General features: G+C 46.8%; 1 protein-coding gene across 3 annotated transcripts in view; it reads right to left on the bottom strand.

Moving 5' to 3' along the window:
- atms (RNA polymerase II-associated factor 1-like protein antimeros) overlaps window positions 1–12,962 on the bottom strand; it is a 95,287-nt gene that overhangs the window by 63,030 nt on the left and 19,295 nt on the right. For 2 of the 3 annotated variants that reach the window (XM_068380347.1, XM_068380349.1), the window contains exons 1-2: window positions 8,383–8,486; window positions 7,149–7,241 (exon numbers count right to left, since the gene is read on the bottom strand). In XM_068380347.1, the coding sequence (XP_068236448.1) occupies window positions 7,149–7,241; window positions 8,383–8,471 (182 nt within the window). In that variant the 5' untranslated portion in view covers window positions 8,472–8,486. Of the gene's footprint in view, window positions 1–7,148; window positions 7,242–8,382; window positions 8,487–12,962 lie in introns of those variants that run through there. The other variant, XM_068380348.1, reaches the window with a different exon arrangement.

The raw sequence follows: 12,962 nt of genomic DNA, 5'->3' as shown, positions 1-12,962 counted from the left end.
AAAAGCATTTCAAGAGAAAGATTAAAAAAAGGTTATGGGATTATGGGAATGTAGTGGTTGAGCCCTCACCTACTACTGCACTCGCTGCTACGAATGGTCCCAGGGTGTAGCAGTTCTCGTAAAGAGACTGGACATCTTTGAGGTAAAATGATGCGAACACTGACTTGCTTCTCCAATAGGTTGCATCCATAACACTCTGCAGAGAACGGTTCTGTTTGAAGGCCACTGAAGTAGCGACAGCCCTAACTTCATGTGTCCTTACCTTCAGCAAAGCAAGGTCTTCTTCCTTCAGATGAGAATGGGCCTCTCTAATCAAAAGCCTGATGTAGTAAGAAACTGCGTTCTTAGACATCGGTAAAGCAGGTTTCTTGATAGAACACCATAAAGCTTCTGATTGTCCTCGTAATGGCTTTGTACGTCTTAAATAGTACTTAAGAGCTCTTACTGGGCAAAGTACTCTCTCTAGTTCGTTCCCCACCAAGTTGGACAGGCTTGGGATCTCGAACGACTTGGGCCAAGGACGAGAAGGAAGCTCGTTTTTAGCCAAAAAACCGAGCTGCAAGGAACATGTAGCCGTTTCAGATGTAAAACCTATGTTCCTGCTGAAGGCGTGGATCTCACTGACTCTTTTAGCTGTTGCTAAGCAAACGAGGAAAAGAGTCTTTAATGTGAGATCCTTAGAAGAGGCTGATTGAAGCGGTTTGAATCTTGCTGACATCAGGAACCTTAAAACCACGTCTAGGTTCCAGCCTGGTGTGGACAACCGACGCTCCTTTGAGGTCTCAAAAGACCTAAGGAGGTCCTGTAGATCTTTGTTGGTGGAAAGATCTAAGCCTCTGTGGCGGAAGACCGCTGCCAACATACTTCTGTAACCCTTGATCGTAGGAGCTGATAGGGATCTTACATTCCTTAGATGTAACAGGAAGTCAGCTATCTGCGTTACAGAGGTACTGGTTGAGGAAACTGCATTCGCCTTGCACCAGCTTCGGAAGACTTCCCATTTTGACTGATAGACTCTGAGAGTGGATGTCCTCCTTGCTCTGGCAATCGCTCTGGCTGCCTCCTTCGAAAAGCCTCTAGCTCTTGAGTGTCTTTCGATAGTCTGAAGGCAGTCAGACGAAGAGCGTGGAGGCTTGGGTGTACCTTCTTTACGTGCGGCTGACGCAGAAGGTCCACTCTTAGAGGAAGAGTCCTGGGAACGTCCACTAGCCATTGCAGTACCTCGGTGAACCATTCTCTCGCGGGCCAGAGGGGAGCAACCAACGTCAACCGTGTCCCTTCGTGAGAGGCGAACTTCTGAAGTACCCTGTTGACAATCTTGAACGGAGGGAACGCATACAGGTCTAGATGGGACAAATCCAGAAGAAAGGCATCCACGTGAACTGCTGCTGGGTCTGGAATCGGAGAACAATACATCGGGAGCCTCTTGGTCATCGAGGTAGCGAATAGATCTATGGTGGGCTGACCCCACAGGGCCCATAGTCTGCTGCAAACATTCTTGTGAAGGGTCCACTCTGTGGGGATGACCTGACCCTTCCGGCTGAGGCGATCTGCCATGACATTCATGTCGCCCTGAATGAACCTCGTTACCAGCGAAATCTTTCGATCTTTTGACCAAATGAGGAGGTCCCTTGCGATCTCGAACAACTTCCTCGAATGAGTCCCTCCTTGTTTGGAGATGTACGCCAAGGCTGTGGTGTTGTCGGAGTTCACCTCCACCACCTTGTTTAGCTGGAGGGACTTGAAGTTTATCAAGGCCAGATGAACTGCCAAAAGCTCCTTGCAGTTGATGTGAAGTGTCCTTTGCTCCTGATTCCACGTGCCCGAGCATTCCTGTCCGTCCAGTGTCGCACCCCAGCCCGTGTCCGATGCGTCCGAGAAGAGACGGTGGTCGGGGGTCTGAACAGCCAATGGTAGACCTTCCTTGAGAAGAATGCTGTTCTTCCACCACGTCAGTGTAGACCTCATCTCTTCGGAAATAGGCACTGAGACCGCCTCTAGCGTCATGTCCTTTCTCCAGTGAGCAGCTAGATGATACTGAAGGGGGCGGAGGTGGAGTCTCCCTAACTCAATGAACTGGGCCAGCGATGAAAGTGTCCCTGTTAGACTCATCCACTGCCTGACTGAACATCGGTTCCTTCTCAGCATGCTCTGGATGCATTCTAGGGCTTGACTGATCCTTGGGGCCGACGGAAAAGCCCGAAAAGCTCGACTCTGAATCTCCATACCTAGATAGACAATGGTTTGGGAGGGGACGAGTTGGGACTTCTCTATATTGACCAGGAGGCCCAATTCCTTGGTCAGATCCATAGTCCATCTGAGATTCTCCAGACAGCGACGACTTGACGGAGCTCTTAAAAGCCAGGCGTCCAAATAGAGGGAGGCTCTGATGTCTGCCAAGTGAAGGAATTTGGCAATATTCCTCATCAGTTTGGTAAACACAAGAGGTGCCGTGCTTAGGCCAAAGCACAGGGCTTGGAACTGGTACACGACCTTTCCAAAGACGAACCTTAGGAAAGGTTGGGAGTCTGGATGGACGGGGACATGAAAGTACGCGTCTTTCAGGTCTAACGAGACCATCCAGTCTTCCTTCCTGACCGCTGCTAGGACCGACTTCGTCGTCTCCATCGTGAACGTCTGCTTGGTGACAAAAGCATTGAGAGCACTGACGTCCAGCACCGGTCTCCAACCTCCTGTCTTCTTCGCTACCAGGAAGAGACGGTTGTAGAAGCCCGGGGATTGATGGTCCCGGACTATGACTACCGCTCCCTTTTGTAGCAAGAGCGACACCTCTTGTTGCAACGCTAGCCTCTTGTCCTTCTCCTTGTAGTTGGGAGAGAGGTTGATGGGAGACGTTGCTAGAGGGGGACTGCGGCAGAACGGAATTCTGTACCCCTCCCTTAGCAACTTCACAGACTGAGCGTCTGCACCTCTGCTCTCCCAAGCTTGCCAGAAGTTCTTGAGCCTGGCTCCCACTGCTGTCTGGAGAGGTAGGCAGTCAGATTCTGCCTTTTGCGGACTTGGAACCCTTCTTTGATTTGCCACGGTGACTGTCGGCACGGGTACCTCCTCTGCTGGAGGTTCTGCCACGAAAGGGCGGGATGAACCTAGTCGCTGGTGTGTCCACTGCGGCAGAACGGAAAGGTCTAGGCACGGAAGGTAAAGCTTTAGCCTTACGTGCGGAAGACGCCATCAGGTCATGGGTATCCTTCTGGATCAACGAGGCAGCCATCCCCTTGATCAGCTCCTCCGGAAAGAGACACTTGGAGAGAGGAGCAAACAACAACTCCGACTTCTGGCAAGGAGTGATCCCAGACGACAAGAAGGAGCAAAGATGTTCTCTCTTCTTAAGCACTCCCGACACGTACGAAGCCGCAAGCTCACCAGACCCATCCCGAATGGCTTTGTCCATGCTAGACATGATAAGCATGGCAGAGTCCTTATCCGAAGGGGAAGTCTTTCTGCTTAACGCTCCCAAACACCAATCGAGGAAGTTGAAGATCTCAAAAGCACGAAAGACTCCCTTCAACAGATGATCCATGTCAGAAAAGGACCAGCAAATCTTAGATCGTCTCATAGCCAGCCTGCGGGGAGAGTCAACCAGACTTGAGAAGTCGCCCTGGGCAGAGGCAGGAACTCCCAAGCCGGGTTCCTCTCCCGTGGCATACCAGACGCTAGATTTGGAAGCAAGCTTGGTAGGCGGAAAGATGAAAGCAGTCTTTCCCAGTTGCTTCTTGGACTGCAACCACTCTCCCATAACCCTCAAAGCTCTCATGGATGAGCGTGCGAGGACAAGTTTGGTGAAGGCAGGAGCTGCTGACTGCATGCCCAGAGCAAACTCGGAGGGAGGAGAGCGAGGGGTTGCAGACACAAACTGTTCCGGGTACAAGTCCCTGAACAGCAGACACAAACTGTTCCGGGTACAAGTCCCTGAACAAGGCAAGGACTTTCCGAAAGTCTAAGGAGGGAGGCGTAGACTTGGGTCCTTCTAAGTCGGAGTGCGAATCGTCCAAATGTGCAGCTTCGTCATCAGATACTCCATCATCCGAAAGCTGAGTAGGAAGTGGCAAAGGTGGAGCAGAAAGCTGAACGGCTGAATCCGGCAGCACGGGTGCATGCGTAGCTGCTGCGGATCCAACATCATGCCGCTGCTGGTCAGTCTGCGAGCTGGCAACAACAAAAGCAGAGTGCTGGTGCGTGGGAGGGACTGCCGTGGGTTGCGGAGCATGCCGTATGGGATGCGGAGCATGCCGCATGGGTTGCGGAGCATGCCGCATTGTGTCAAAACACGGCAGCTCGACAGCACCTTCCCACTGCTGATGCGGTAGCTCACGCATGTCAACGGAGGGTGCAGCATGAACATGCGTCTGGCAGGGTGGACTGCGCATCGGAGGTGGAGCTCTCACAGGTGGAGTGTGGGAGCAGGCAGCCGCAGTATCTGCTGAGCGCACAACCGTGGCAGGTTGTAGGTTAACTGGTGCCGTGTCAACCTTCTCAGCACGATACTCCTGCATAAAGGAAGCAAGCTGAGACTGCATAGTCTGCAGCATGGACCACTTAGGATCTACCGTGGTTGGTGCGGCAACAGACGGAGTAGTTGCCTGCTGCGGAACCACTCTACCTCTCTTGGGAGGTGTGCAGTCTTCGGAAGACTGCGGCGAGTCCGAACTGACCCAGTGGCTACACCTGGGCCGTTGGACTCGCTCGGAAGGGACCTTACGCTTGAGAGGTCGTGAGACCTTGGTCCAACGTTTCTTCCTCGAAACTTCTTCCACAGACGAGGAATGATAGGGCTCATTCGTCTGTTTGTGGATGGGACGATCTCTGACAGATACGTCCGCAACCACTGAGGGTACATCCGTACGCTGATCAAGGCCTGCCGAACACTTTGGTCCTTCGACATTGCTTCTCCCCTGGGCTTGGGAGGTTGCAAGAGGTCCCGGACTGGGAGGACGACTGGCACGAACAGATGTACCCTCATGCGCAACACTGACACTGACACTTTTCACTTCACTTGCACTCACAACACTTCCCACTGCACTTTGCGCTTTCAGCTCTTTGACATCTGCCAAAAGCTGATTACGGTCATTAGCCAATGACTCCACTCTGTCACCAAGAGCCTGAATGGCACGCATCATGTCCGCCATGGAGGGCTGAGCACTAGTAGCAGGGTCGGGAGTCACCACTACAGGGGAAGGAATAGGTTGAGGGGCATGGGGAGAGGAAAAATCAAAAGAGCGAGAACTCCTCCTGATCCTATCCTTCTCTAGCCTACGTGCATTTTTAAGGAATTCGTTAAAATCGAATTCCGAAAGCCCAGCGCATTCCTCACATCGATCTTCCAATTGACAGGATTTACCCCTACAATTGGAACAAACGGTGTGAGGATCTATGGAGGCCTTCGGAAGACGCCTAGTACAAGCCCTAACACTACACTGCCTGTACTTAGGGACTTGAGACTGGTCAGACATCTTGAATTGTAGAAATAGTCAAGGGGGAATTCCAAAATCTAGCAAAGTTCGTTAACAATTAATCCAAATTAAATCAAAAAGCTTGCTAAGCTAATGATAAAGATTCCTGAATAACGAAGGCTAAAATCTAGAGCGAATACAGTACATCACCAAAATCGTGAAAAACAACTCCAGAATCAACAGCGTATCCAAGTAGGTCTTGCCGGTGGCACGACAGAGGAAAAATTGAGTTCTTGTTGACAAGAAGTACTTGAGTACCTGCTCACAGATGGCGCTGTTGTGTACACCCCCACCTGTATAGCGATCGCTGGCATATCCCGACCTTAGATTTCTGTCGGGCAACAGAGTTGACAGCTACATGATCATCGGGTAAGATTAATATTGAAAACTGTGCTTTACAGTAGTAATGTAGATATAGGCTATGTTTACGTTAAGTTTGAATGGTGCAAGTCAAAGTGCTGGAAACCGCTAACATTTATAGTGTAACCTTAGCTAATTAAGCTATGCTGTAGTGATAATACTAGATATGTATTACAGTAATATATACTACAGTATCAGCAAGTGTTATATTAGATAGAAAAAATAAACTTTTTTTTGTTATAACATATATTTACATACAAGTGTGGGGATGACTCGTGTTATATGTACTGTGCCGTAGTTTTACTGTGTACTGTACATAGACAAATGTACATGTATTGTACACTTACTGAAATGTGTTTATTTATTAACACAATAATTATACTGTGATAAAAACCAAGTAAAATCAATATCAGGCAATACAGTGGATTTCTTAGCGTGCTAAGAGTTAACCCACCCTCGGGCAGCAAGTATTGGCGGATTTTTGCTTTTCACAGGTGTCTATTACCTAACCCCACGAATAAGGAAGGGCTAACTGTACTTTTGAGGGTTATCAAAATCAAGAGGGTTACAATGCAGTATCACTGTACTGATGTATCTTCTTATGAATGGTATGCTAAATAATGAAGTTCCTTTTATCTCTGAACTCTACATTTCTCTTTCTTAAATAGTGTGTATACTCTAGTATAATAACTTTTTTCACAGGATTTTGTAGATGCGTAAAGTATGTAAATGGAGCATCACTGAGTATTGTAAATGACTAAATGAATGAGTATTAACATGCAAAAAGATTATAAATATTAAAAAATTTATACACATCCCTACAAACAAGCAGCTCTTACATAAGGAGACATATGCATGAACTTTAAATTTACATTGGTCACCAAAAACACAACTGGTAATAAGTCCATAGCCCACTTTTCCCTACAAGAGCAACTATTTCTTACTTGCAAATTCACCATATATCATGCTACTAAAGACAACAACCAATTTTGGATAATGAAGTACTTTATTAAGTTGAATTATTTAGGGGAAGTAGTGTCTAGCCTAATTATAAAATGAAGGATTCAGTATATAAAAAAAAATGTCACAAACCTCCACATTTCATTAAGGTCAAGATATAATTCTGTACTGTAATATGGTATTAATACTCAAAAGTTTCATTAACCTAATTTATGCCTAAAGAAAATAAATGCATCTTTAAATTTATGAAACAAAAACAGCATGCAAAGAAACACTTCAATTACAACTGAAAATAGACTTCTGGTTAATCATCTAAAGGTTCTTATCAGAATAAAACCAACTAAAAGCTTAACCTACCTTTTATCATCAAAAGGATAATTGATAAATTTAGGGTCAAATGGTATATCCGGCAATGTGTTGCAATACTTGACTCGGCTCACAAGATCAGACCTAGAAAATTATTAATGATTAAAAACAGAATAAAATTGAAACATATTTTCCAATATAAACCATTATAAAAAAATAAAATTTAAACCACAGCTGCCAAACAATTGCATTCACAAATGAAGTTTGCTTGAAGAAAAAGTCAAAATACATTAATAATCCTATTATTGTATATAGGACTAAACCACCTGCTGTTACAACACAAATATATATTTTTAGTGCTTCAAGAAGGACTACACATTAGTTTTAAATATGAAATTACTGCTATCCATTTGAATTAAGACCTAACTAATAATGTTCATCTCTGCTTGCTTCATTGGGTTTATATTTAGCTATTACAATGACGAAAACAATATTTCTTAATACTAACTTGAATTCCCCTACAAGACTAATGATCTCATTCAACTTCACAAACACATGAAAAAGAATAGAAAGATTTTGTCTTTGTTTCACCTAAAATAATTACTTCTCTCCAGCAGACTTAATCAACATCATTTTCTGACATTTCATCATAATCATGGCTTAGTCTTAAAATCTCTAACATTGATTGATTTACATATGCTCAATCATACTTTTAATTTTTTTAAATTCCAGTAAACAAAATTATCGATATTTGTAAAGTAGCTTCAAAAAATGAGAAAAGAGGCTGGCATATTAAGTTGGATTCTTTATGGAATAAGACTACTGTATTTATATGCCATGAACTATTTGGAGTTTTTCCCCAATATAACTTCAATCTGACTTAAAACTACAGTTTCTACAAACTAACTTGGATGCGGGAGAGCAAATATACATAAAGAGCATGGCCCTATACATAAAGAGCATGGCCCTAATACAATTTGAATTAAACATGTTAACTTCCTACCCTAAGTGAATACTAGATGACTCAATAACATGCAAAATTCTACATTTAATAAAATACAGCACACCACTTTCACTTATGACAAAAAACAGAACTGCCATTTACTTTTATGTTCGACATAAGGACAGAGATGGGGAATGAGTAGAATCTCCTCACATAACGAACTAATGTACTGTACCACCAGTCGATGAATCACAAAACAGTTTAATCCATACCTGGTTGTATTTTCTATAAATAAAATAATGGTCAAGTCATAACAGAATGAAATTAAAAAGTTTTACTTGCCTTCTTATTTGTATCTGTTCCTGTGGCAGGCTTGAAAAGAAACAATTATTATAGTTCAAAGTTTCATTATCATTACTTCCAGATTGCATTGCTATTTATGTGGTAAAAATTACAAAATTGGAAGCAAATTGTATTTTTCTTAACAATACAAACCTGTAGCTTTTCATTAGGGATTATCTTTCAGCAAAGCTGGAAGACTAGCCATTAAGACTTTTAAACTGAGGTGGCAACTATCCAAACTGCTAGTTAGCGGGGGTAGTAAGTGTTGCCAGCTACACCTCTCACTCACATACCAGTGAAACCAAGTCACTTTTTTATTGCAGGCCGGACTTATGGGGGACAGGTGATGGCGGGACGATATGTATAAATAGCTCCAGGTTCGCATCATTAAGAAAAATAAAAATTACTTTCAAATTCGTCAACGGTTCCAAAACTCTATAAACATTACGCATTTATCAGGGATGATAACTCGCCCATCCAGAGGGTGGAAGTCCGACCATAGGCTTGGCCAGTGTCCTGGGGTTTTCATGTACAGGCTTGGTATGTAACTGAGAAAAACCTTGACACCTCGCTAAAAATTTCGTGCAATGCACGTATAGCAGCCTGAGCATCCTGTGTGCGTGTGAAAAACTAGCAATGTGATCATCTAGGTAAGAATATTCCGAGCTTAATATGACAAATTCGTAGGTAATTTGTATTTTTCCTAACTATACAAACCTTAGCTATTTAATATGGGTTATTACTTTCGGCGTAGCTGAAATGACGAGCCATTATAATTTTAACGAGGGTTTACTACCCCACCACTAGTTAGCGGGGGGTAGGGAGGGTAGCTTGCTAACCCCCCCCCCACCCCCTCACACACACCTGTGCTTGAGCTCACTTTGCTTAGAGGTAGGACTTAAAGGGGGATAGGGCTGGCGGACAAGTTTGATTAAATAGCTAAGGTTTGTATAGTTAGGAAAAATACAAATTACCTACGAATTTGTCATTTGTTCCGTAACTAACATACAAACCACGCTATTTAATATGGGTGACTCACCCGTTAGGAAGGGTGGAAAGTCCCAGCCAGTACTGGCTTTTGGCTTTGCCCGGGGACTCAGTATCTGAGTGTGTCAGCACTCAACAATAAGGAGTCCCCGCACCTCGCTAGAACCTTGCTACGCAAGGGCTGCGGCCTACATAAGCTGTGTGTGGAGGAATAGAGTGTGACTCGTCCTAGGAAGTTGACCTATAGTCCTTTAGATGGAAACTTTGGGCTAGGACTCTCCCAATACCACCTCATAATGGTATGGGGACGTGACAGTATTAGCTTAATACTAGGAACACAAGGAAACATGGTACACCTGCAGTGGTTCGAGGTCAGCTGTGCAGAGAACCCAGGATGCAGCTTTCCCCAAGAGAGGGGAGGATGAAGAAAAGAATAAGGGCCAGACATACCTTTTCATTCATGCAGACTAAAACCGGGTAACAATGCCCTCAACCTTCTGCTACTTGTCCATTAAGGAGCCTGAGGTTTTAAACCAGCTGTTGTGCAGCCACCACAGGGACGATAAAAAACGTATCGAGCCTCCTGTGGGTCACGTCTTGCAGGTAGTGGGCTGTGAAGGTCGTCTGACGCTTCCACATCCCAGCTTGGAGCACCTGCGTCACTGAAAAGTTTTTCTTGAAGCCAGGGACGTAGCTACGCCCCAGACGTCATGTGCTCTAGGGCGACGTGACGGAGGAGGGTCTGGATTCAGGGACAGATGGATCACCCTACGAATCCGTGCCGAGATGGTATTCTTGGTGACCCTCCTCTTAGTCCTCCCAGTGCTCACAAACAATGCCTGCACCTGGGGACGTACTGCAGCCATTCTTTTGAGATATAGCCTCAGACTCCTTACTGGACACAGTAGGAGATGGTCTGGGTCATCTGTTACAGAAAGAAGACTCGAAATCTGGAAGGAGTCGAACCGAGGGTCCGGCACTCCCGGATTCTGAGTCTTAGCAATAAACTCTGGGACGAATTTGAACGTTACCTCCCCCCATCCCCTTGAATGGGTGATGTCGTATGAGAGACCATGAAGTTCGCTGACTCGCTTGGCCGAGGCCAAAGCTAGTAGGAACACCGTCTTCCAAGTTAGGTGGAGATCTGAAGCCTGGCGAAATGGTTCGTAGGGAGGTCTCTTAAGAGACCTGAGAACTCGAACCACGTTCCATGGAGGAGGTCTCACTTCCGACTGAGGGCAGGTAAATTCATAACTACGTATGAGTAGGGAAAGTTCCAGCGAAGAAGAAATGTCCACTCCTTTGAGCCTGAAGGCTAGACTTAAGGCTGAGCGATAGCCTTTCACCGCCGAGACTGAAAGGCGCATTTCTTCCCGCAAATACACGAAGAACTCTGCTATTGCTGGAATAGTGGCATCGAGGGGAGAGATACCCCTTCCACGACACCAACCACAGAAGACTCCCCACTTTGCCTGGTAGACAGATGCGGATGACCTTCGCAGGTGTCCAGACATCCTGACCGCAACTTGTTGCGAAAATCCTCTCTCAGCGAGGAGATGCTGGATACTCTCCAGGCGTGAAGTCGTAGTGAAGCTACGGCTTTGTGGAAGATGTTGGCGTGTGGTTGTTTGAGTAGCTCGTGTCACGGAGGGAGTTCTCTCGGAAGTTCCGTTAGGAGTTGCAGAAGGTTCGGAAACCATTCCGCGTGATGCCATAGCGGAGCTATAAGGGTCATCGAAAGATTGACCGATATTCTGGTCTTGTTGAGCACCCTCCTCATCAGACAGAATGGGGGAAAGGGGTATACGTCGATGTTGTCCTACCGTTGTTGGAAGGCATCTTGCCAGAGCGCCTTGGGATCCGGGACTGGGGAGCAGTACAGAGCAAGCTTGAAGTTCAGCGCTGTAGCGAACAGATCCACAGCCCGGGAACCCCACACAGTCAGGACTTTGTTGGCTACTAGATGATCCAAAGACCACTCGGTACTCACTATCTGAGACTGTCGGCGAGCACATTCCTCTTGCCTGGAATGAAGCGTGCTGATAGTGGAATCAAGTGGGCTTCAGTCCATCTCAGTATCTCTGCTGCGAGATGGGATAGCTGCTTTGAAAAGGTACCTCCTTGCTTGTTGATGCAAGCCACTACTGTGGTGTTGTTGCTCATCACCACCACAGAGTGACCCGCCAGGTATTGTTGGAACTGTTGAAGGGCCAGGAATACGGCCTTCATTTCTAGCAGATTTATATGGAAGCACTTTTCCGATTCTGACCACAGGCCTGAGGTCCTGTGTTGCAGAACGTGCCCCCCCCCCCTTTCTTTGAGGCGTCCGAAAACAGCATCAAATCCGGGGGGAGGACGAGAAGATCCACTCCTCTTCGTAGGTTCTCATCTGTCACCCACCACTGAAGGTCCGTCTGTTCCGCAGGACCCATAGGGATCATGACGTCCGGGGAATCGTAACACTGATTCCACCGAGACTTGAGTCGCCATTGGAGGGATCTCATCCTGAGGCGACCGTTGGGAACTAGATGAGCCAAAGATGAGAGGTGACCGAGGAGACGTAACCACGATTGGGCTGGAAGTTCTTCTCGTCTGAGGAAAGGACTTTCCACCCTCCTTAGCCTTGTTATCCTGTTGTCTGATGGGAAGGCTTTGTGGAGATTGGTGTCTATGATCATGTCTAGATATACCAGTCTTTGAGTGGGAAGCAGAGAGGACTTCTCGAGATTTACCATGATCCCCAGATCTTGGCAAAGTCCCAGTGCCGAAGAAGGGCTGACTCCGAGTCTCCTAGGATCAGCCAGTCGTCCAGATAACGGAGGAGACGGCTGCCGATCCTGTGTGCCCACGACGATATTAGGGTGAACACTCTGGTGAAAACCTGTGGTGCTGTGGAGAGACCGAAACACAGCACCTTGAACTGGTACACCTTGTTGTCTAGGCTGAATCTTAAGTACTTCCTTGAAGACGGATGGACTGGGATCTGGAAGTACGCGTCCTTCAGGTCCAGTGTACACATGAAGTCTTGCGGTCTCGCTGCAAGTCTGACCGTGTCTGCGGTCTCCATGCTGAACGGAGCTTGCTTGACAAACCTGTTCAGAGCTGAGAGGTCGATGACTGGTCTCCAGCCTCCAGACGCCTTCTTTACAAGAAAGTCGACTGAAGAAGCCTAGGGGACCCGTCGACGACCTCTTGGAGAGGGCCCTTCTTCAACATGGTCTCGACTTCTGCCCGAAGGGCTTGCCCCCTTGCCGATCCCATGGCAAGGGAGCTCAACGACACTGGATCCGCTGTCAGGGGAGGTAGAGATGTTGTGAGCGGGACGCGATATCCTTGACTGATTACGGAAATCGTCCAGGAATTGGCCCCGAGTTGCTGCCACCTGTTCGCGCAACTTTGTAGGCATCCCCCCACTGGTGGACACGCAGGGGGACTGCCAATCCTAGTGTTTGCGGCCACGGCCGCTCCCTCTAGGATTCTTTCCTCCCCTGAAGGACTTTTTGCCTTTCTTGTCCTTGACAGGAAAGGGCTTAGACACCGTCGTCTTCGCTGCAGCTGCCGGTTTCGTGGTCTTGGTAGGACGCGGTTGCTGG

Source organism: Palaemon carinicauda, chromosome 9, assembly GCF_036898095.1.
Source record: "Palaemon carinicauda isolate YSFRI2023 chromosome 9, ASM3689809v2, whole genome shotgun sequence".
NCBI lineage: Eukaryota > Metazoa > Arthropoda > Malacostraca > Decapoda > Palaemonidae > Palaemon > Palaemon carinicauda.
This window is presented reverse-complemented; position numbering and strand designations above follow the sequence as displayed.